Source organism: Gavialis gangeticus, unplaced genomic scaffold (genome assembly GCF_001723915.1).
Source record: "Gavialis gangeticus isolate Ggan-Ray unplaced genomic scaffold, GavGan_comp1, whole genome shotgun sequence".
Lineage (NCBI taxonomy): Eukaryota > Metazoa > Chordata > Crocodylia > Gavialidae > Gavialis > Gavialis gangeticus.
This window is the reverse complement of record NW_017728993.1, coordinates 7,878,964-7,899,652: the sequence shown is the minus strand read 5'-3', so window position 1 is coordinate 7,899,652 and position 20,689 is coordinate 7,878,964. Positions and strand designations below refer to the sequence as shown.

The window sequence follows — 20,689 nt, the reverse complement described above, 5'->3', positions numbered from 1 at the left end:
AAAAACAATATTTGTTTTTTATTAGTATCACTGTGCTTTTTGTTTTTCATGAACATTAAGCCATACTGCCCTATCATTTTTAATGAGTTTCTAAAAAGGAATATCTACAAATATAACTTCTCTCTTAATTACACCATTCCTTACAAGTCTGGACAATTGTTTCCTTTTCAAAGGGAAATGCAAAGCCTCACATTTCTAAAATTTTATTAGAAAACACAGCTAGTATATTCCCAGTTTCAAAATTAAACACAGGCAAGCAACTCCCTTGTGTTTCTTTGAAAAGGATAGTAGGATATTGTTCATCTGTTTGCTTTAATAGATTCCTGCCAGATAAAAGCATTTTTAAATTTTATTTTTTGTAAAGTTGAAATAAGACTAGAGAGCAATAGTATGCCTTGTTTAACAACATCAAAATAAATTACACCGTTTTAACATGGGTATACAGGGTATATCTAAGCTCTAGGTCATAATAAAAAAAAACCCCGCGTCTGAATATGCATAAAAATAATTAAACAGTTTGACAGAGCAGATCCCTCTGAATTTGATTACCTCTTACCATTCCTTATGATCTCACCTCCCTTAAAACAAAACATATTCTACATAGTCCCAGCTTCAGGTCATATGTTGTCACATGTTCAATTTTTGAGAAATCAAATTAATACTCCAATCTTGCAGCTCTTGCTGAGTTCTGGCTCAAATGGGATGTTTCCTTATTTGACCACTACAGGAGCTGAGATCTTAATGTTCTTGAACATTGTTGTCCCACTTGAAGCATTCTGTATGTCTTCCTTGGAGAAATAAAGATAAAAAAGGAGTTAAAACATTTAGTTTTCTGTTCTTGGCACTCTACAGTGTATTTTTCAGTCAATGCTTAGCTGCCTTATATAAGTAACTTATAAGTAACAGGCCTGTCTAGTGGTCCAATATAACTATTTTAATTTATCTTCCCATTATCAAGTACCTGATTTTCTCATTTTACAAGTGAAACGACAAGTAGAAAGTCATTCCATCTATCCATTTGGTAGATGAGAGAGAGAAATTCAGTGTTTTTTTTTTAATTTTTGCCTTCAAAATAGGTTAATAACAACAAAACAAAGTCTGTGGACTTCTGCGCTGTCAGCTTAGACTTTCATAGGCCTTGAATGTTTCCCATTTGCCTACCCTTCATTATATCTTTCTCAAGTTCTTCACAGTCTTCTTTAATTTATTTATTTAGCGTATAATATTTCGGCATGTTGTTTCAGCAATCTTAAGGTGATGTCTTCACCAGTGTGAAGAGCTAGAAGGTAGCACTGTAAGTGAACACAAGTCATGGCTTGAACTTGTCCACAAGGGCATTTGTTGTCATTGCGAAGGCTCCATTGGTATAGATTTAAGGCACAGTGACACTGTCCAGTTAAAAAATGGTTGAGAAGTGTCCACTAATGGCAAGGCCAGCTAAATCCTGGTTGACTACTGTAGGGTCAGGGATGATGTGGTGATTGCTTGGTGTTTGTGTTGACCATTCTTTGTGACAGTGAGGAAGAAAAACTCAAAGGGTTTTGAAAAAGTGGACATTGAGCATCTTGAGAGGAGCCAAGCTATGGCTGGGTGGAATATGTCTGCGTGTACTGACAGTGCAGGATTTACTCCAGCAGCAAAGATGAGGGAGAGCAATGTTACTGAGTATTGGGAATCATGGGAATGGAGTGGGGTGCACTACGCCTGACACAAGATGCGTTGTAGCATGCAGTTAAGTGTTCACTAGTTTGCTGTGGGATGAACAAGCCCATGCAGGTGCACAGTATTCTGCAAATGAATAACACAGTGCAAGAGCAGATGAACAGAGCATGGAGGCATTGGCACCTCAAGTGGAGCCAGTAAGTTTGGCAAGGAGGTTATTACTTGTTTTGATCTTTAAAGCAGTTTTCTGGTGGTGTGATTTATAAGTTTGTCTGGTCAAGGGTGACTCCAAGATAAACTGGGTGGATTTTGAATTCAAGAAACTGACCGTTTAAAGTGATAGTGAATTCACAATTAGTGCTGGCATTATGCAGATGCAAAACACTTGAGATAGTCTTTGAAATATTTGGTCTGAGGCACCATTTTAGGCAGTACTCTGACATCAGTCTTATGTCTTGATCAAGTGTGAGTTCCATGCTTGAAAAGTTACAAGCTTGGGTGGCAAAGGCACTGTCATCAGTGTAAACAAATTTTTTTGAGCTGGTTGCAGGAAAGTTATTAGTGTACAGGTTGAAAAGGAGAGGTGTCAGTACTAATCCCTGACGGAGGCCATTGGGTTGACATCTCCAAGAGCTAGTATGGTTGGCTAGGTGGACTCTAAAATGTCAACCACATAGTAATAGTTTGACTAGATGAGTGGCCCAGTGTGGCAGAATTCCTGATATTTTTGCCAGAAGACCAGTATGCCAGATAGTATCATGGGCTGCTGTTAAATTGAAGAAGGCAATACCAGTCTTCAGGTTTTTGTGAAAGCCATTTTTAGTGAAGGTGGTTAAGGCTAGAACTTGATTGCAAGTGCTCCGGCCATGGCGGAATCCTGCTTGGTCTGGGCTTATTGCAGAATCAATTACTGGAGAAATACACTACAGAACTAATCTTTCAAGTGTCTTGTAGCGGACACTCAGGAGGAAGGTTGGTCAGTAACTTGCTGTTGATTGTGGGTCTTTTTCCAGGCTTGGGTAGGCCAATACAGTTGAAGAAGAGTAGAAGCCAATTTTAAGCTCAAGGACCAAGATGTTTCAGAAACTCTGGGTACACATTGTCATAGCCAGTTGCAGTGCCAGATTTTAATTTGCACAGCACAGTGTCGAGGTCTGTTGGTGAAAAGGTTTGTGGAGGATCTTAGTTCTGAACATTTCCATGAAAATGACACTATTTTTTATGTATTCTTCACTCAAAATCCTTGTTGTTACAGGGGGAGGTTCTTGCCACTTCCAAAGGTGGCTGGTGATGGCATTGGCCGACACGGATGGTCAAGTTTGGGCTGGGGGACACTGAGCTGGGGGCAGCGAAAGAGGCCCCAGCTCCTTTGACTGAAGTGGCAGAAATTGAGATGAGAAGTTGAGTCCTCCCAGCGGTTCCAATAAGCAGCATGAAGTGATTCAAGCAGGTGATCTGCGATATCTGGATTGCCAGATTTTTCATACTCATCTAGTAGAGCAGCACACTCTTCATCCAAGCATGGAGTGTGCAGGGGTCAAAATCCTCTGGGAACAAAGGATTGTACCGCTTTATAGAGGGCACCACAGTAATGCTTATAGGCTTTGTCAACTGAGATATTTTGCTATGGGATGGTAACAGTGGGTCATTCAACAGGCTCCATGAATAGGGACCATTTGGCTTTAATGACCAGGAGTTGCCGGCCAGTGTAGGTGAGTGATGGACAGTGCTGGCCATATGGAAAGTCATTGAGATCAATGTAAGATGCTGGTTGTGGGTGGCTGTTGACTGTAACCCAGCATGTGTCAGGGGAGGAACCTTGGTCCCATATTGCTAAGTAGAAGGTGCCACACTGTTTAGAGTCATGAATCAGAGCAAGGTCATTACTGGATGTTCAACTTTGTAACAGGTCATCATCTTCATTTGTGTGTGAGTAACCCCAGCCTGTGTGGTGGCTAGTAAAGTCACCGGCACATAAAGTTGGGTGAGGGAGAGATGGAAGGGAGCAGTTCCCCCAAGTTTCACTTGGTGGTTTATAGACATTTGCAATACTGAAGCTTCCAACATTTCTGATATCACAGTGATTAGTGAATAGAGTGTGGGTTGCCTCTGAAATGTTGCTACAGACATATGTGACTCTCCCATATTTTGCATGAAGGGTGTAAAATACCATGGACAGAAAAGTGACTAGTTTAGTCCTGTACTATGTGGGTCTCCCCAAGACAGATTGTCAGCCTTGTGGTGAATTGCAATAGAACTGAGTATGGAAGGTTTTGCTGCTGAAAGACCCTTGCCATTGAGTTGGAAGATTCGAAGTTCTGGGCCAATAGCCTGAAAAGCCATCTGGTTGGCTAGGGGAAACATTCTTGCCATATATAGCTGATGACTGGGATCTGACAATTGTCTGATTCAGTCCGCTGGTAGCATCAGTAGTTTCATCGGTAGTTTGGCTGCTTGCAGAAGGTGCAACGAGGATGCTGATGCTTGGCCTGCCTTTAATATAACTTCTTTAATTTGGAGTTATATAAAGATTTGGCTACCTCAGTATGTCCAATTATCCAATCTAATCTAATCAATTTGTATATCAAAGAGTTTAATAACAAGATCTCAACTGAGCGTGATCACTTATCTACCCCATCCAAACATATGCTTACTCAACTTGCTAGCATCGGAGCACATTACAAAACAGATCAACTCAATAGTAGGTCTGTCATCTTTTATTTCTCCTTTATTTTCCTCAAGACATTTGAAATTTAGTTTGTTGTCTTGTTGTTTTCTTCCCCGTCCTCCTATTCTTTTTTATCTCTTGAGGTAATATAAGTAGCTCTAATATATGTGCTTATTCTCCATCACCTCTTTCTGTGTGTTCTTTCCAAACAAAAAAACCCATTCTTAATGATTTAATTATCTCCAATAATCATAGAGCAGAAATAATGCCACACACTGAATATTTGCTCTTAATATACTGAATTCTGTTCTCCACAAAAATAACCAAATCTTGATACTACATGGTCATTTTTATACTGATTTAAAAAAAAATACTTTGAAAATTATGTCATGAACATGTTGATCATACAGCAAAAACTAAAGCAAATTCCTAGACCTGGTTTCTTGCATTAACTTTTGCTGGAATGAATGGTGGTCTGAAAGTTTGTGATATATGAGGTGCCTGATTTAGAGATGGGCAGTTTCTGGTAATGTAGAATGGACTAAAATAGAAAAGGAAATATTTTTTAAACTTGCTTTTGACACAACAGTCTGGATCTCCAGTAGCATTTATTGGTTATTTATTGGTATTTCTTAAACAGACTTTGCAGGGATGTGCTTGGATGGGGGAATAAGTGATAATCATTCTCAGTTGAGATCATGTTATCAAATAGGAGCCAGAACTTGGAATTTGAGAATGGTTTGCCACTGCAGTATGCAATGGTGTGCTATATTTCTGCTCATGTACCAAACTTCTTCCACCAGAAAGTTCAGCTGGCTTGTCTGAGGATAGCTATAAAGCAGCAGTTACGTTTCATGTCATAAGGCCAATTACAAATTCTGAGTGGCTTCAGACTGCAACAAAAAGGCAGCGTACTCTGAGATGGTTTAAACTTCTGGTTCAACAGAGCCAAAGTGTCATATGCTGAAGTGACAGAGAGCTTTCCAGCAATTTGGATCACTAAACTGGTACAAGCTCATTGTCTCCAGTGAGTGAGGAATTTGTCTCTGTATCTATTATTCACTCTCCTTTGCTTTTTCGTTCTTTTATTAATTTGCAAACCAGACTGTATCTCCATCTCCAATAAAAAACAGCCCTTATGAAAAGCCCATATTAATGGGTTGCCTCTCTATAAGTGCCTGCTGCATTCAGTCCTTCCCTTCGGTATGTTACATATATTGTGTTCACCTGGAAATGAGCCAGAAAGTTGTGAGGACTGAATGGAACCGTAGACCTTGGTAAATGAATGATCTTTACAAGCAACAGTGCCATGAATTCACATCACAAAGCACCCTTGCCTTTTGACATCATGGTGATGTAGTTATATAGTGCCAAACTATGTGATGGATGGCATTACAGTCTGAAACCACTTTGCCTTTTTTTTCAATGTTCATTTTTATTCTTCATAAGAGCCCTGTATATGGAGCCATATACTATAAGTGCCTTTGGATCCAGAGGAACAGTCTTCCACCTTCAGCTTCCTCTGTGCAAAAATGAAGTTTATTTTCTACCTATGGGGACTTATTGCCATCTTTTATTTTCCCTGAGACTGAGAAAGGCCGTGTGTGCCTGAAAGCTTGCAGAAAAGATAACTTTTTTGTGATTTCTTAGTTGGTCTAATGACAGGTATCATCTCTGAACCAAGAGTTCTAGAGTTTGGGATTTCTTTTTGTCTCAGACCAACACAGCTACAAATACATCCCTGGTAGTCTGTTGTTTTTCCTGTTTAGCATCTTAACTTGCCAAGCCTGTACTTCCCGTATGGAGTAAAATAAGATATCTTAGCCAGCAGATGTTGGAACAGGGAAAAATGTGGAATGCAGAAAAACTGAGAAATCATTGAGAGGATGTGTGTGAGAAACAAGGGGTTCAGGGAAGAGTATGATAGGTTGTGGTAGAGCTGGAGTCCTGTTGTACTTGGTAGGGTACTTGGATGATACTTGGTACTTGAAAGCTTGTCTATATCCCCCGCAGCTCTGCAGCTGGTCCAATAAAAGATTTCACCCACAAAAAAAAAGCCTTGCCTCTCAACTATCTGAGTCATTTTCTGGTTGAAGGGGTTTTGTTTTATTTTTTCAGTCTGATCTCATTGTGCCATGAGAAACTAACACCCAAATATTGCAGAAGGAACACAAAAGAAAAATCAAAGGAAAAAGAACAATCCCTAAGTGTTGGTAACAAAGTCTTTCTCAGTGGTTCCCAATCTAATACTTCCTCTCATTTCCTCCCCAACCCCAGCTCCATTCAGCTGTTATCTGGCCATGTTCTCCTTCCTATAGTAGATAGCATTAGGGGAAGGACAGAAGAGGGATTTTGCTCATGCTTGTGAGATCTTTCTTACTAGTGCTTAAGACAGTGGCAGCAGTGTAGCCAAAGGAGCATGATGACATGAAAGTGACTTTCCTTTCTTCACTTAGCACTGAAAATCTACACTACATGGTCTGCATTTGCTTAGCACACTGGACTTCTATTAGCATGAGCTGGATATCCACATGCAGAGTATCTAAAAGAAACCTATGGTGTTGATGAGAAATTTGCAGTACAGTTCTGATTACAGACTTTTGTTCTTGATCCTTTACAAAGAAGGAGCAGTTCTTACAATCACAAAAATGCATGCCAAGATTCATAGATATCCAGAGTGAAGCATAGCTGCTTTGCATGTTATGCCCTATATTTTGCGAACTTTGTTCAATCAAATGTTTCTGACATCTGAGTACAGTGAAAATTTAATACGGGGTACTGTTATGTGAAGCTAAAAGTAATGTCACAAGGGAAATTTCAGCGGGACCCAAAGGAATGGGAGAGTTCCAAGATAAACATTGATGCTAGTGTAAAAATATCAAAAGAATAAAATAAAGGAAAATGGAAACCAAATTTTTAAAAAAATCACCTTAAAACAGTATCATATGTCTGTAGTTAAAATTCAAGTCTTCCCATTTATTCTTGTGCTCTAAATTGAACAATATGTCAGTTTCTAGTGATTTATGAAGTACAGGAAGCAAGAGAAACAAAAGTATCCATGTTTGGTGTGTGCTTGCAGCACTTGTTTCAATGGCAAGGGACAGACATTCAAAAAGCCCAAGCCTAAAGTGATTCAAACTTTGCAGGTTAGTTTAACCAGCAGAGATTGAACTGATTTTCAGGTGGACAGAAATTCACTTTTGATACAGGAACTGCAGACATTTGCCTGCAGTGGTTCAATTTAGAACCCAGAGGGCGCTGGAGCAGCCCTCCCTTCCCTTCCGTAGTGCTGAGCTGAGGGGTGATGTTGCCAGGCTCCGGAGGATGCTATGATTAGGGAAGGGCTTAAACCACCACCCTGGCCTGCACAGTCCCCAGCTGGGGTGGGCTTGGCGTGGGAGGGGAAAGCAGCCCTCACCAAGCCTTTTCCCCTGCTTGTGGCTCAAGGCGTGGGGAGTATTTCCAGACCCTGGCCCTTGCTAGCACTCTGAGGCAAGGTTGTGGGAGGGAGGGAGTACTGCTTGTGTGGAGTGCATGCATCTGTTGATGATATTGAGCTTTCAGTCTCCCTGTCCCTGCTTTTTCATACTGTCTGCAGTAAACTGAGAGCACTCACAAGTAACATTCACTGCAAAATGGTCATTTTTCACACCCCTTTCTGTCCCCTGTTGAACACTGACAGACTGAAGCCTTTGAAGTAAGCCAGCAGGGAGCTTATCAGAACACAAAGCTTATCAGCCTATCAAGCCCTACAAAAGAAAACAAATGCATCTCTCTCATTAGTTTCAAGCTCTTCTTATCTGCAAGGTGCATTTGCATTTGCAAGCCACTGGCTTCTAGCCCTAAGCAGACACGTTTGTGTCTGCCTTTGTTCCAGTGGAATTGGAAACACACACATAGACACCTCTCAGCATTAGCTGTCATGGGGCAGAGGGGGTGGGGCATAGCCAGATGCCAGCTGGGGTCTGTGTCACTGGTGTTGACAATGCATAGGGGGTGCACACAAGTGCATGTGCCACCCCTGAGATTGGCCACCACCAGCCAAGGAGTTGGGGGGGGTGGCAAGAGAAGTGCTGGCCAGTGCCCCCCTTAAGATTGGTGCAGCTGTGGAGTGGGGGGATGTAGAGAAGTGCTGGCAGCACTTCTGGTTTTCCCAGAAGCACCACTGGCAAAAAACGGAAGTGCCAAGGTGCTTCTGGAGTCAGCGATCAGCCCTTGGGGGACCCCTCTGTGGTCAGCAACCCAGTAACAGGAGGCACCAGTCACCCATGGCTACTTGAACAGCAAATAGAGGGGGAATCAAGGGGAAGTCTGGCAGATGCTGCAGTCCCCCACCTCCTTCTCAGCCAGGTGGAGCTCCAGCTAGGGAGGAGAGGGGCAGGGCCAGCCCTTCTCTCTGGAGCAGACAGCCCAGCCCAGCCCAGGGCTGAAAAGCATGCTAGGATGCTGGGGGACTGTGATTTAACTTAAACCAGGAAGGGGTCTGGGACAGAAGTTCTATAAACTGACCTAAATCAGTTAAGTCTGATACTACATTCAACCAGGTTTATCTTAAACCAGTTTTGGCCATTTTGAAACTGGGTTATGTGCATTGAACTTATGTTCTGTTACAGGTTTAAACCAGTATCTGATCACTTAAACCGGTTTATATGTAACTTCTGTCCTTAGTGAATGAGACTGATTGTGAGTGGGTCATCTGGATGCTGCCAATGTAGGAATATTTTTAATGAACAAAGAAGAAAGATTTAAAATGTGTCTTTTCCATCATTGACTCTTGTGATTTTTAAAAGCTAATTCTCTTTTAAAACCTTATTCAGCAAGGCACTCAAGCAAATTAATGCCAGTTCAGCAGTGCACTTTAATACCTGCTTATGTCCTACTGCCTCTGACTTCAGTATAACTTAATCATGCTCAAGTGCCTTGCTTCTGGTCAGTGAGGCTTGATCTAACTGTCATTGAAGCCAAGCCATTCCATAGTTTGCTCTGGGAACTGCATCAGGTCCCAGAAACATATGTGTTTGAACAGTGAAGCAATGACCACCTTACAAAAGAGCATTTTTGGTATGTAAGGCACCTATAGTGTATAAAACAAACTGATGATCTCACTCTCAGTCCTGTCTGGTTCCTAAATAGCTATGTCTTCAGGCCAGATAGCACTTGCAACCAATTGGATAATGCATCTAAACAATTTAGGAATTTTATTTGATACAGGGGACTCCATGTGTGTCTCCAAATGCTGAAAATTCCAGTTGGTATGTGAGGGTTGGCTGTCAGTCCTGTTATCTTTTTACCTCTATCTTAGGTGACACAAGGCTAAACATGAACAGCTGTTAAGCCTTGATGGCCTTGATTATCCCCAGGTAGGCTAGTAACTAAGGACATGTCTACAGGGAGCAATGCACAGCAATTATCCTAGGAAGAATGTGGCTGGATTGCTTCTGCTACACAAGCTAGTTTGTTCAGCACTAGCTCAAGTAGCTCTTCATAGCACTACATTGTGCCATGCAGATTCGCAGGTCCACTAGGCATTAGGCCTAATGGTTAGAGCTGGGGTGTTGTTACCAGTGTCCATATTCAGGGGGCAAGCCAAGGTCAAACTGGGTTTCACACGCCAAGCCAAAGGGATTACCAGACTTGTGGAGGTCAGGAGCCGAGTTGAGATAGAACCAGGGTTCATGTACAAGCCAGGGGGTTACCAGAAGTGGATGTCAAGAAGCAAGCCGAGGTCAAACTGGGGTTCTGAAGATCAGGGACTGGGTACATGGGCAGGAATGCAGGAGCAGGCACCAGGGAAATCACGTGGATGAGAACTACATATAGAGTGAGGCCAGTTTGTTGTGCAGCAGGGGTCAGGTGCTGCCAGAGCTCCTTAAAAGCAGCCCTGGAGCCACTCATCAGGTTCAGCTGGCCCTGCTTAGGGCTGAGTGATGCCGATCTAATTGCCCAGCTGCAGTGCAGAGGCCTTCCAAGGGCCTACCCTAAGTAAGATGAGACTGAACAGACATAGGGTCACCTCACAAAGGGGACAGGAGTTTATAAATAAAAGTCATTTTATTGAGAGTAGGAAGGAAGGAGAGTATCACAGAAGACAGCTGCAGGAGAGAGAGTCTCCATGATTTGGAGAGGAAAACCCATGGGTACATTAGGGGACTGATACCAAATCTTCAAGACTATTGAGGAAAATGAGGATGGAAAGAATTATCAGTACCATATAGTTTATTGCTAAGAATGTATAGACACGTACAGCACAATAAAGTATTACCAGGATATAATCAAAAATCCCATCAATGGAAACTGCTCTTTTGAACTATTGATAACAGCCAAAAACAATAGATGCCTTAGAAAGAAAAGGAATATGATGTGGCCTATACCTCGGGGCATTTCCACTAGATGTAAATGTATCCCTATTCATTCACATTCCTTTCAGCATTAGGCTATTTATGTTGGGTTAAATCTTCTTTAGTGCAAAGGAGAATGTGAGCTGAAGTAGCCTTGTTGATAAAACTTTTCCTTTCAGTACTAATCAAAATTTCTTGTACATCTTTCCCATGCCTTCTGTTTGTCTCATTTAAGTGCTTCATTCCTTTCAAGGGGGTTGCTATCTCATCTATTTCCTAAGTAAAACTTAATTATGAAATAGAATAATTTTATAGTTTAATTGATTCTTAATTACTAGATAAAGAACTGCTCTGGGAAGCCAGAATTCAAAGTTCATGGGGGTTAATTTGGTTTTTCAGTTCAGGTTCTAAATTGTATTCCTTTTGATAAGTCTTCAGAACTAAGCAGGAGGGGGTAATGTTTTCAAGAGCACCTGGCCAAGGTAGCTAGCAATCACATTTTTTAAAAGCAACTTAGGTATCAAAGACATGGATAGATGACTAATAAGGTTTTCAGAAGCATCTAGGCACGTAACTCCCGTTGAAAACTAATACTGTTAAATACAAAATAAAGAAGAAATTAAAAACTAGAGTTGGGTTTTTGACCAGTCAATAGTTTGGTCAAATATCAGTTAAAAATTATTTTAAAATGCTAATAGGTGCGAATAATACATAGAAAAAGCACAATTGTTCTATTAAGAAATGTGTGAAAAAAACAAAACAAATTATATTTCTGTCAAGAAAACTTCAAAAAAATCCTTTTTTTTGTAAAATAACTATAATCTTTGACCAGCCAAAAAAATATGCAATCAATTGACTGGCTTGTCAACCCTAGAAAAAACCTTTAAAAATCTGGCCCCAAGTCTCAGTTATTTTGTCTAAGTACAGACAGTCAAAAAGCCTGAGGCTGAATTGATTCAGTCTTTGCAAGTTAGTCTAAGCTGCAAGGACTGAACCAATAAGCAAATGGGTAGGCATTCACTTTTGATTCAGGAAATGCAGCCACATGCCTGCAGTGGCCCAAGCTGGTCACCAGGGGCTGCTAGAACACAGCTTGCTGGCATGTAGCCAGCATGGGCTGTGTGTTTGCTTCCTCTTCCTGCTCTCTGGGATTCACAGTCCAGAATTACAGTGGTAGGACTCTGCAGGGCTGCTTATCACTTCTTCCTGCTTCCAGTTGCCTCTGGAATTTGTAGTTCAGTTGCAACCAGCACTAAGCAAGCAGGGCAGGGCATCTCCATACCTGCTTTAACCCCCTCCCTGGCCCCAGACCCCAGATCCCAGCAGGTGTTTGTCTGGGGGTGGGGGGGAAGCAGTGAGCCAACCAGTGAGGCTATCTAGGGAGCAGAGGTGCAGGGCCAACCCCCCTCTCTAAAGCAAACAGCACAGCCCAGCACAGCACAGGGCTGAAAAGCATCGTGGGATGCTGGGGAGCTGTGATTTAACTTGAACTGGGAAGGGATCTGGGACAGAAGTTTCATAAATTGGTTTTACCCAAGTCAGTTAAGTCTGATACTACATTCAACCAGGTTTATCTTAAACCAGTTTTAGCCATTTTGAAATTGGTTTATGTACACTGAACTTCTGTTCTGTTACAGGTTGAAACCAGTTTCTGATCACTTAAGCCAGTTTATGTGTAACTTCTCTCACCAGCCTTTTGGATTTAGGTTCTACCCATTGAGCTTCAGTAAGACTTAGGCTACCACAGGCATAAGCTACATGTGAAACTTTTTGGTGTTATCTTTATGTAAGGATTTTGTTAAATCTGGAAGACTCATAGAAGCCCAGGTCTGGAAGATCTTACTACAGTGAAAGGAAAGGAAAGGAAACATTTCTTCCTGTAATCATAAGAGGTGAAAGGTCACCTGCCTTTCTCATCATGCCTTTACATTTACACACTGAGATGATAATATGCAAGTTGTGATTTTATTACCAATGGGAAAAGAATAAGGCATGGAACATGGTAATTCTTGCAGCTTGTATAATGCATAGTGCTCCAGGCACACCTAAACTACACAACGGTTCAGTCCTACTGGGGCCCCTACTGAGCCCAGATGCATCCCATGAGCCCAGATGCCTAATGGAGGGGCCTCAATCTCTGGCCCTCCTTCACAGGCATTCATTATTTCATTTGATTCAAGACTTCTAGTCTCTTCGTGTGAATTTGGAAAGCGTTCACAGGCACCACTCTGGAGAAAGTTTCTAGAAAGGGCTGGGAGTGCCCCCAAGGACACCTAATGCTACCTTCCTTATAATCCTTTTACCTCAACCCAGTCACTTTGACAAGCCACTGTGAAATTTAGCTGTGATGTCTGAGACTTCCTGTAAGACGCATGTAAAATATAAGAAAGAGCCTAAGCAGGATTTGCATTTCCAAGCTCTTACACCCCAAGTCCTCAGAGGAGAAGAAAAATTGCTTTATAAAGCTTAGTAACAGACTAATTAAAAAAGCCTCTGGCTTGTTGGTGTTAATATCACAATCTGATTTTTCATAAAAACTTTTTCAGAATCTGAGCCCTTAAAGGGGTGAATTTTCCAGGATCAGTTAAAAGCCAGGTTATTGTCCTGCCCAGATCAAGGTTTGAAGCTAATATTCCATTAAGTATCCTCGGTGTAAGTTCTGTACCCATTTTGGCTGGTCTTGTCCCAATTTAAATTTTGCTTTAAAGGTAACATCAGAAGGGGCACTGGAAGTCAAATGCTGTTTCCATTTCAAGCCAGGTAATATCCTCACCCTCCCAAATGCCTTCAGAAAATGAATTATATTACAAATCCAACGTTAGCTGCTGATTATCTGTTCAAAGTAAGCAGTGGTCCATTCCTCTGAGGTTTGGTAATTTCCCTTCCCTTTGTTTGAAGAATATTGGCAAATATTTTCACATCTGGCTTTATGTATTAAATGTCTCATACAGTGCCTAAAACAAAGCACCGAATGAAAAAAAAGTGTATCTGTATAATGTCCATTCTAACTCCTGTCCCATTTTATGAATAATTGTTGCAAGTTACGGAGGAAGCTCCTCCACATTTTAAAGGTACTGAATACTAGTGTTTCAAGAGCTATAACATTTTTCTGCACTTCTGATTCCATATGGACTAGGTTTCATTCCCCCTATGGGACAAGTGGACCTAGCAAGTTACGTGCGATTCTCTTCTACCCTGTTCAAGTCCCTGAAAAATCTGCTCCATCTACTTTTGTAACACACCATCATCTGAACTTGAGCAGGGTAGAGCAGGATTGCACTTGTCTACCTAAGTCTACCTACATGCCTAATACCAGTAAGTGGAATAGAAACTGGTCCTATCTATCTAATGTTATTTCTTCTAGTGCATTTAGGTTTCTGAAGTAAAACGTTTGGAAGATGCTTTGATGGTTTTTCATTATTCCTGAATACAGTCTTTTCCCTGACACAGAAATGATGCATTTAAGACAACATTAACTTGAATTTTGTCTCACCTGTAATGTTGTATTACCTGTATTCACTAATTAGTGCATTTCTAACCTGCAATGTGTATTTCACTGTGCTAATTTTTTTCCGGCTATTGAAAACCATCATACAGCATCAACAGAACCTTTCAGGGCTCACCCAGGGCAACCTAAACTCACCCAAGGCACTGAAGCCTCTGGAATGCTTCTTGCAAAACCCAGGAACCATATAATCATTTGACACAGGGTTTAGAGGGTGAAGGGCTGATGTGTTTTTCACCTATCACCCATAGTGAATCTGGATGGCAAGATAAAGACAGCTGAATCCTCAAAGCTATCTCAAGCAATATGAATGCAAACTCCTCCTAGTGACATTTTGCTGCTGAATTCCATCTGAAATGTGTATTTATCCCTTTGTGTATGTTATTGATTTTAGAGATGAGTATGAAGAGGATGGTTTTTGCCAGCCGTACAGAGGAATTGCTTGTGCAAGGTTTATTGGGAATCGAACGATTTATATGGAGTCTTTACATATGCAAGGTGAAATAGAAAATCAAATTACAGGTGCGTAAAGACTGTTTGCTCCTCTTTTACACTACATCTTTTAACAGAGAACAGCTAGAGCATTTTATCACCAAAACCATGTTTTCCTGTTTTATCTCTTTTGCTGCCTCCTTGGTTGCTGCAAATATCACAATAGTAACACTTAATCAGGATGGCTGCATTGCATAATGTTAGTGGAGTGGGTCAGTTCAAGCATGCAAAGGTTTTTAACTAGCTGTGCATCTTTCATCGTATTATGTAAGTATTTTTGTGGGGATGGCTCACGACTAGACTCCTTTGCACTGTTTTTAATAGCTAAGCAAGGCCAAACTGGAAGAATGGTTGTTTGAGAGATTGCTAATGAAACCCAGGGGTGCTGAAGAAAGTTGTGTTAGTCATTCAACAGGTGGCATTCTTGCCTCTGATTCAAAAAAAGGATGGAGGCTCCAACTTTTGTTAGGGGTCATTCTTTTGATAGAAATGCTGTAATTTGGATGAGACAGTTAACAGAGATCTCTGACCTTCTTGTAAAAATGTCATGGTATTTTAAAAACTTTTTTAGATGTGTTAATCTCGGCTGTTTTCCAGCCGAGATAATTGCATTCCAGGATTTTTATTCCTCCTGCAGTTTCAGTTGGATGAAGTTTTTCATTTCTTTTCCTAAAGTGTTGGGCAGGATTGCCATGCACTTTTAAAACTGTGGCTCACATTGTACTATAGTAATAGCCAAAGTGATCTGTGTCTGTATAGCAGTTCATATGCTATATCTGTTTAAGTCTGAACGCTGCACTTGGATCTCTTGAAATAAAAACTCTTGAAAGAAGCATACAGTGTTTCATAAGACTAACTGCCCTTGCCTGTGAAAAGAAATTGAAGAAATATTTAGGCGATTTACAAACCAGCTGGGAAAAAGCAACAGGTTAGTTTTTGTTTTGTTGGACATGAATGAAATGTTGAAAACAAAATGTAATTTCTCTGTGGCTGAAATGAACATGATCAAATTTTACAGTATTTATCATCTTGTATTTTTAAATATACATTTATCCCCTCTGTTATATAACAGTCTGAAAATAATAGTTCCTTGTATTTCCTGGGAAAAATTAGCTTGTTTGCCTTGCTTTGTACATGTTTGACAATGGGAATTTACCGAAGTAGGGGTTATGCTGTTGAGCTCAATGCACAGGAATAAGCCTCTGTCATAGTAAGTGAAAAGCTTTTGTTTGTGTTACAGCTGCCTTCACCATGATCGGCACTTCCAGTCACTTATCTGATAAGTGCTCCCAGTTTGCTATTCCTTCGCTGTGCCACTATGCTTTCCCATACTGCGATGAGACTTCATCAGCTCCAAAGCCCCGGGATCTATGCCGTGATGAATGTGAAATCCTGGAAAATGTTCTGTGTCAAACAGAGTATATTTTTGCTAGATCTAATCCAATGATTCTTATGAGATTAAAGCTGCCAAACTGCGAAGATCTTCCCCAGCCAGATAGCCCAGAAGCTGTGAATTGTATCCGGATTGGAATTCCTATGGCAGATCCTATAAATAAAAGTAAGTGAAAGTTGTCGACTTCACACAAAAACCATCATCAGTGGGCAAAGGTTGTATCTAATTGCTCTGTGCCTGAGACTCAGAGTTAGTTACGGGCTTTGAAAAAGCACAAATATTGTTCTCTCAAATTACCAGGCTGTTAGATTGCACTTGATTACACCAGAACCCACAGAAATTCAGAATGACTTGATACTGTACTTATTTTTAGTCTAGTTTATTAGTTATGTCTCAAATTAGGCTGATAGCAGTTTATGGGCTTCAGATCTTCTTTCGTGAATAGTACCTAATCAACACCTATTTTCACTTGTAACATTTTAATATCAGTAAACGTCGGAAGTCATGATCTTGCAACCCCCAGGTGAGATATCCTTCCCTTCATAGTACTGTGTACCGTAGTGGAGCTGCTGGTGTGATTAAGGACTGCTCATCATAAGTAAGGTTTGCAGTATCGGGTTCCATGGCCGTCCTTGTCTAATAAGGCATAATTACAGGCATTTGCTGGAGCTCACTCTTTTGATCAGACTGGTTATTGAGTTACTACAATATCAAATGTTTGTGTGTCTGAAATTGTCAAATAAAAAATTCAGGGCCCACAAATTCTCTCTCTTTATATCAAAAGTAATAGATGCAATTTAGCCTCCCACTGTAGTTTTGACTTCTCTCATGTATTTTATATTAAAAATACTTGGAGTAAGCTGTTTTCATTACTGCAGCATAAGCTTTAAATCCTCCCAGGAATGTAATGCAAAGCAGGCCCAGTGTTATGGCCACAGCAGATTGAGAGCCCTTACTCCTCAACTGGATTTCCAGGCCTCAGGCCAGCAGAGATGTGCTCAGTGGCTGGGAGTTTAAGGCAACCAGCAGCTAGGATGGCTGGTTGTCTTCTGACTCACTGCAATCAACTGTTGTCCTACTGCTTTTCAGATCACAAATGTTACAACAGCACAGGAGTAGATTACCGAGGAACTGCGAGCGTGACAAAGTCCGGACGGCAGTGCCAGCCGTGGAATTCCCAGTATCCGCACACGCATACCTTCACTGCTGTCAGATACCCAGAGCTAAATGGGGGCCATTCTTACTGCCGCAATCCCGGGAATCAGAAAGAAGCCCCGTGGTGTTTTACCTTAGATGAAAACTTTAAGTCTGAGCTCTGTGACATCCCAGCATGTGGTAAATACTAAACCTTTCCATTTTACCCTGTTTCATTTTTAAAAAAAAAAAAGTCAGGAATTACTGTCAGGTAAGTTCTGGGTAGCTGGGCAGAGCATGGTCTTCTTGGATGCTTTGGAAAGGAAGCTCTTGGAAAGAAGACTGCGTTCAGTGTTTGTAGTAAAGCCACAGGATCTGAAACAGGAAATTCCCTGCCAAGGGGAACCTTACAGTACCTGTGCATCAGGCTATTAAAGCAGAGGCTTGAAAGTACTCTGCTAAGAAAAGTTACTGAGATTAAGCTATTCCACTGAAGTACAAGTTGTTCTATTGTGATTCAGGCTCAACATTAGGAGAAACTTCTTTACAGTCATGGTGTCCAGACAGTGGAATAAGCTCCTTCCAAAGATGGTGTAATCGCTTACCCTGGAAATCTTCAGGAGGAGACTGAACAGTCACCTTGCTGGGGCCACCTGACCCCCAGTTGTCTTTCTGGCCTTGTGCAGGGGCTGGACCCGATGATCTTCCAAGGTCCCTTCAAGCTTTACAATCTAGGAATCTATGAATGTCGTGTTCAAGAACAGGGGTGACCAGTTTATGGCACAGGTGCCGCAAGTAGCACGGGCAGCCTGTGTGTGTGGCACATGGCAGATTGGAGAGGGACAAGCAGAACAGTGGCAGACAGGGAAGGAAGCAGAAAGTAGAGCAGCAGATCAGGTAGGAAGCACAGAGTCGGGAATTGAAAGAGCAGTGGACTGGGCAAGCAAAGGGGATCACTTGGGGAGGGTGCAGGGGTAATATTTGGCACATCTGCTGAAAAGGCTGGCCCAACTGTTCTAAGGTTTCAGTGTTTCCTAAAAAAACATTGTCCTTTCTTAGTGCAAGTAAAATAAAAAAACATAATGTGTATAATGGATGCTGCTCGTTTGGAATGGGTTTAATAAATGAGAGTCTGGCTTAATGCAGTTCAGCCTTTGTTTTAAAAATGGGGATGGTTTTGCAAAATCCTGTCAGCTGGTTGTTGGCATTGAGTTTGCAAAACTTTATCAGACAGATTTTTATTTCTGAAAAAATTGGAGAGTTGAGTTCTCATCTGTCTGCTTGAGTGCTTGAGACCTGAGGGCAACTGAGAGGAGGATCTGACTAACTAGCTCCCATGTTGGTCAATCTTTATTAAAAAGATGTTCTGAAAAACAACTTAAAATGATCCCCAGGTATGTCCTGGAAGAGGCACCCAACAATGTTCTAGGAAATTTTAGCGGCAGGTTTCATGCAATGATTATGTTGTCCAGAAGCCAGGGCAGAAACACAAACTTTGCTTTTGGAATGGGGGGTGCTTTCTGACGATGTTCCTTGGTAGTCTGTTCTGAGTTAAACTTCATTTTGAGTATAGTCACAAGCAGTCCTTAGGTCAGACTCTCCCACACAGTGGGCATGTCTACACGAGGTGCTTACTGCACATTAGCCTATACAACACTGCATAACACTGTGCGGTAGTGGGGTGTCATGGTAAAAACCATGCTAATAGATCATCAAATGAGCTTCGGTTAAAGCACCCCACCACCATTTTTCAGTGCAGGGATGCTGATACACATGATACTGGAGTCAGCTGGAGTGCAGTAATTACCCCAATCGAGTCTGCTCTGATGCGCTGTAATTACAGTGTGTCGGAGCAGCCTCCCTGCATGAGTATAGGCACCCATGTTGACTGACTGCTGGGCATGCTGAATTTGTGTGAAAGGTTTTTTATGGCATGTTCAATTTCATTTTATTTATTATATAAGCAATATGGGAATCTAAAGCATGAGAGAGGTGGTTTCATTATTTTAAATATAAGTAAATATTGGGCGGCTGTTTAATTGTTTGATTGTTAATGTTCTTTGGCATTTTTGCAAATGTAAAATGCTGTGTAGGCAGTTTTTGTTGTTTTTACACTGACTGAAAGAGCCAATTTGGACACATTTGTAAATGTATTGTCCACTCTGCCTAATGGGAAGTTGCTTAGCTGGGAAACCAGCTTAATTGAGTTGTCTCCCAAGGAGCCAATTTGAGCCTAATGAGGCTTCATAGCAGTAACCGCTGCTTAATAGAACTGGTAATTTCAGTTGATTGGGATGCCTACAGGTGATGAAGTGATGTTTAACTGCTTAGGTGCTGTCCGTTTCCTTCTCTAATAGAATCTTTGAGCGCTTCCTCAGGCTGCCCCACTAAAGTCTGTGATTTGGACACATATGAACTATAGAAGAACAGTCCAAGGGTGAGGTTGTGTAGAAAGGCCTTGCAAGAAGGCAGAGTGTGCAGAAATGAGGAGGCTATTCTGGTGTGCAGCAGCTTGACAGAAAGCACAACCAGTTGTTCCTGATGGAAAACCCCTTCACTATGCCCAGCAACGCTGCAGATTTGCACCTGCCCACAGTCTTTAAATAGAACCAGTTACACTCTCTTGCACACGTAAAAGCATTGCTATTTATATCCCATCCTTATGACCTGGCAACCAGAACCCAGCTACAGGATGGATTGCAGTCCAAACATGGAATGTGGACAGGAGAAGAGCAAATCTCTCTAAGCAGAGAAACCCAGTCAGGGAGGTGAAAGAACTGGAGTTGCAGGTGTTAGTGAGCAGCAGCACCTGGTTGCTGGAAGGAAACAGCAATTGGAAGAAGGGGCTGGTGTTTGAGATGGAAGCCCCAGAATGATTTTAGTGGAAGCAGACCAAGACAGAGCTAGCAACTGGGCAAGGGGAATGCATGCTCCAAGATACAAGAGGTAGAAAATCAGAAACATGGCAGGGGAGAACCAGGTGCCTAGTTACTCAGACAAATGTGAAGTGTGTTTGGTGGAGAGGCATAGCAGATTTAAAGTAGACACCTCCAGAAGGAAGTAGAAAGAAGTGAAATGCATCTAAAGAATAATTTGCATGTTATTTGTCCAGCTCTGTATAGCACTCCACTAATGACTATTTAGCTCTCTACAATGTTTTAACTATTCAGTGCAGGCCTCCTTTAAAACTATAGCTTTTGTAGACGACACTTTAAAGCAGGTTTAAAGTGGATTAAATGCCTTTTGTACCACTTTAATGGCATTGCTGTTTGCACATTTGGTGGCGTATTATGTGTTAATTCCAGCTGCTGTAGCACTTTTGGCGGTGTAATGTGCCTTAAATGACTTTGGGATGCAGCAAATGACTTTGGAGCACTGCAAAGTAAAACACCTCTAAGGAGTTTTAGTGTCTAAACCCTACAGCCACAGAGGGGAGCACCAGCCCGGAAGGCTCCACATAAGGGGGAAAAAAAAAAGTGGTGAGCCTGATCTTTTTT

The 20,689-nt window shown here is 41.5% G+C and overlaps 1 protein-coding gene across 1 annotated transcript in view; it reads left to right on the top strand.

The window, feature by feature from the left end:
* ROR1 (receptor tyrosine kinase like orphan receptor 1) overlaps nucleotides 1–20,689 on the top strand; it is a 96,727-nt gene that overhangs the window by 54,211 nt on the left and 21,827 nt on the right. Inside the window, exons 4-6 of the mRNA XM_019528454.1 lie at nucleotides 14,568–14,695; nucleotides 15,906–16,223; nucleotides 17,148–17,393. Coding sequence (XP_019383999.1) covers nucleotides 14,568–14,695; nucleotides 15,906–16,223; nucleotides 17,148–17,393 — 692 coding nt within the window. The remainder of the gene's footprint in view (nucleotides 1–14,567; nucleotides 14,696–15,905; nucleotides 16,224–17,147; nucleotides 17,394–20,689) is intronic.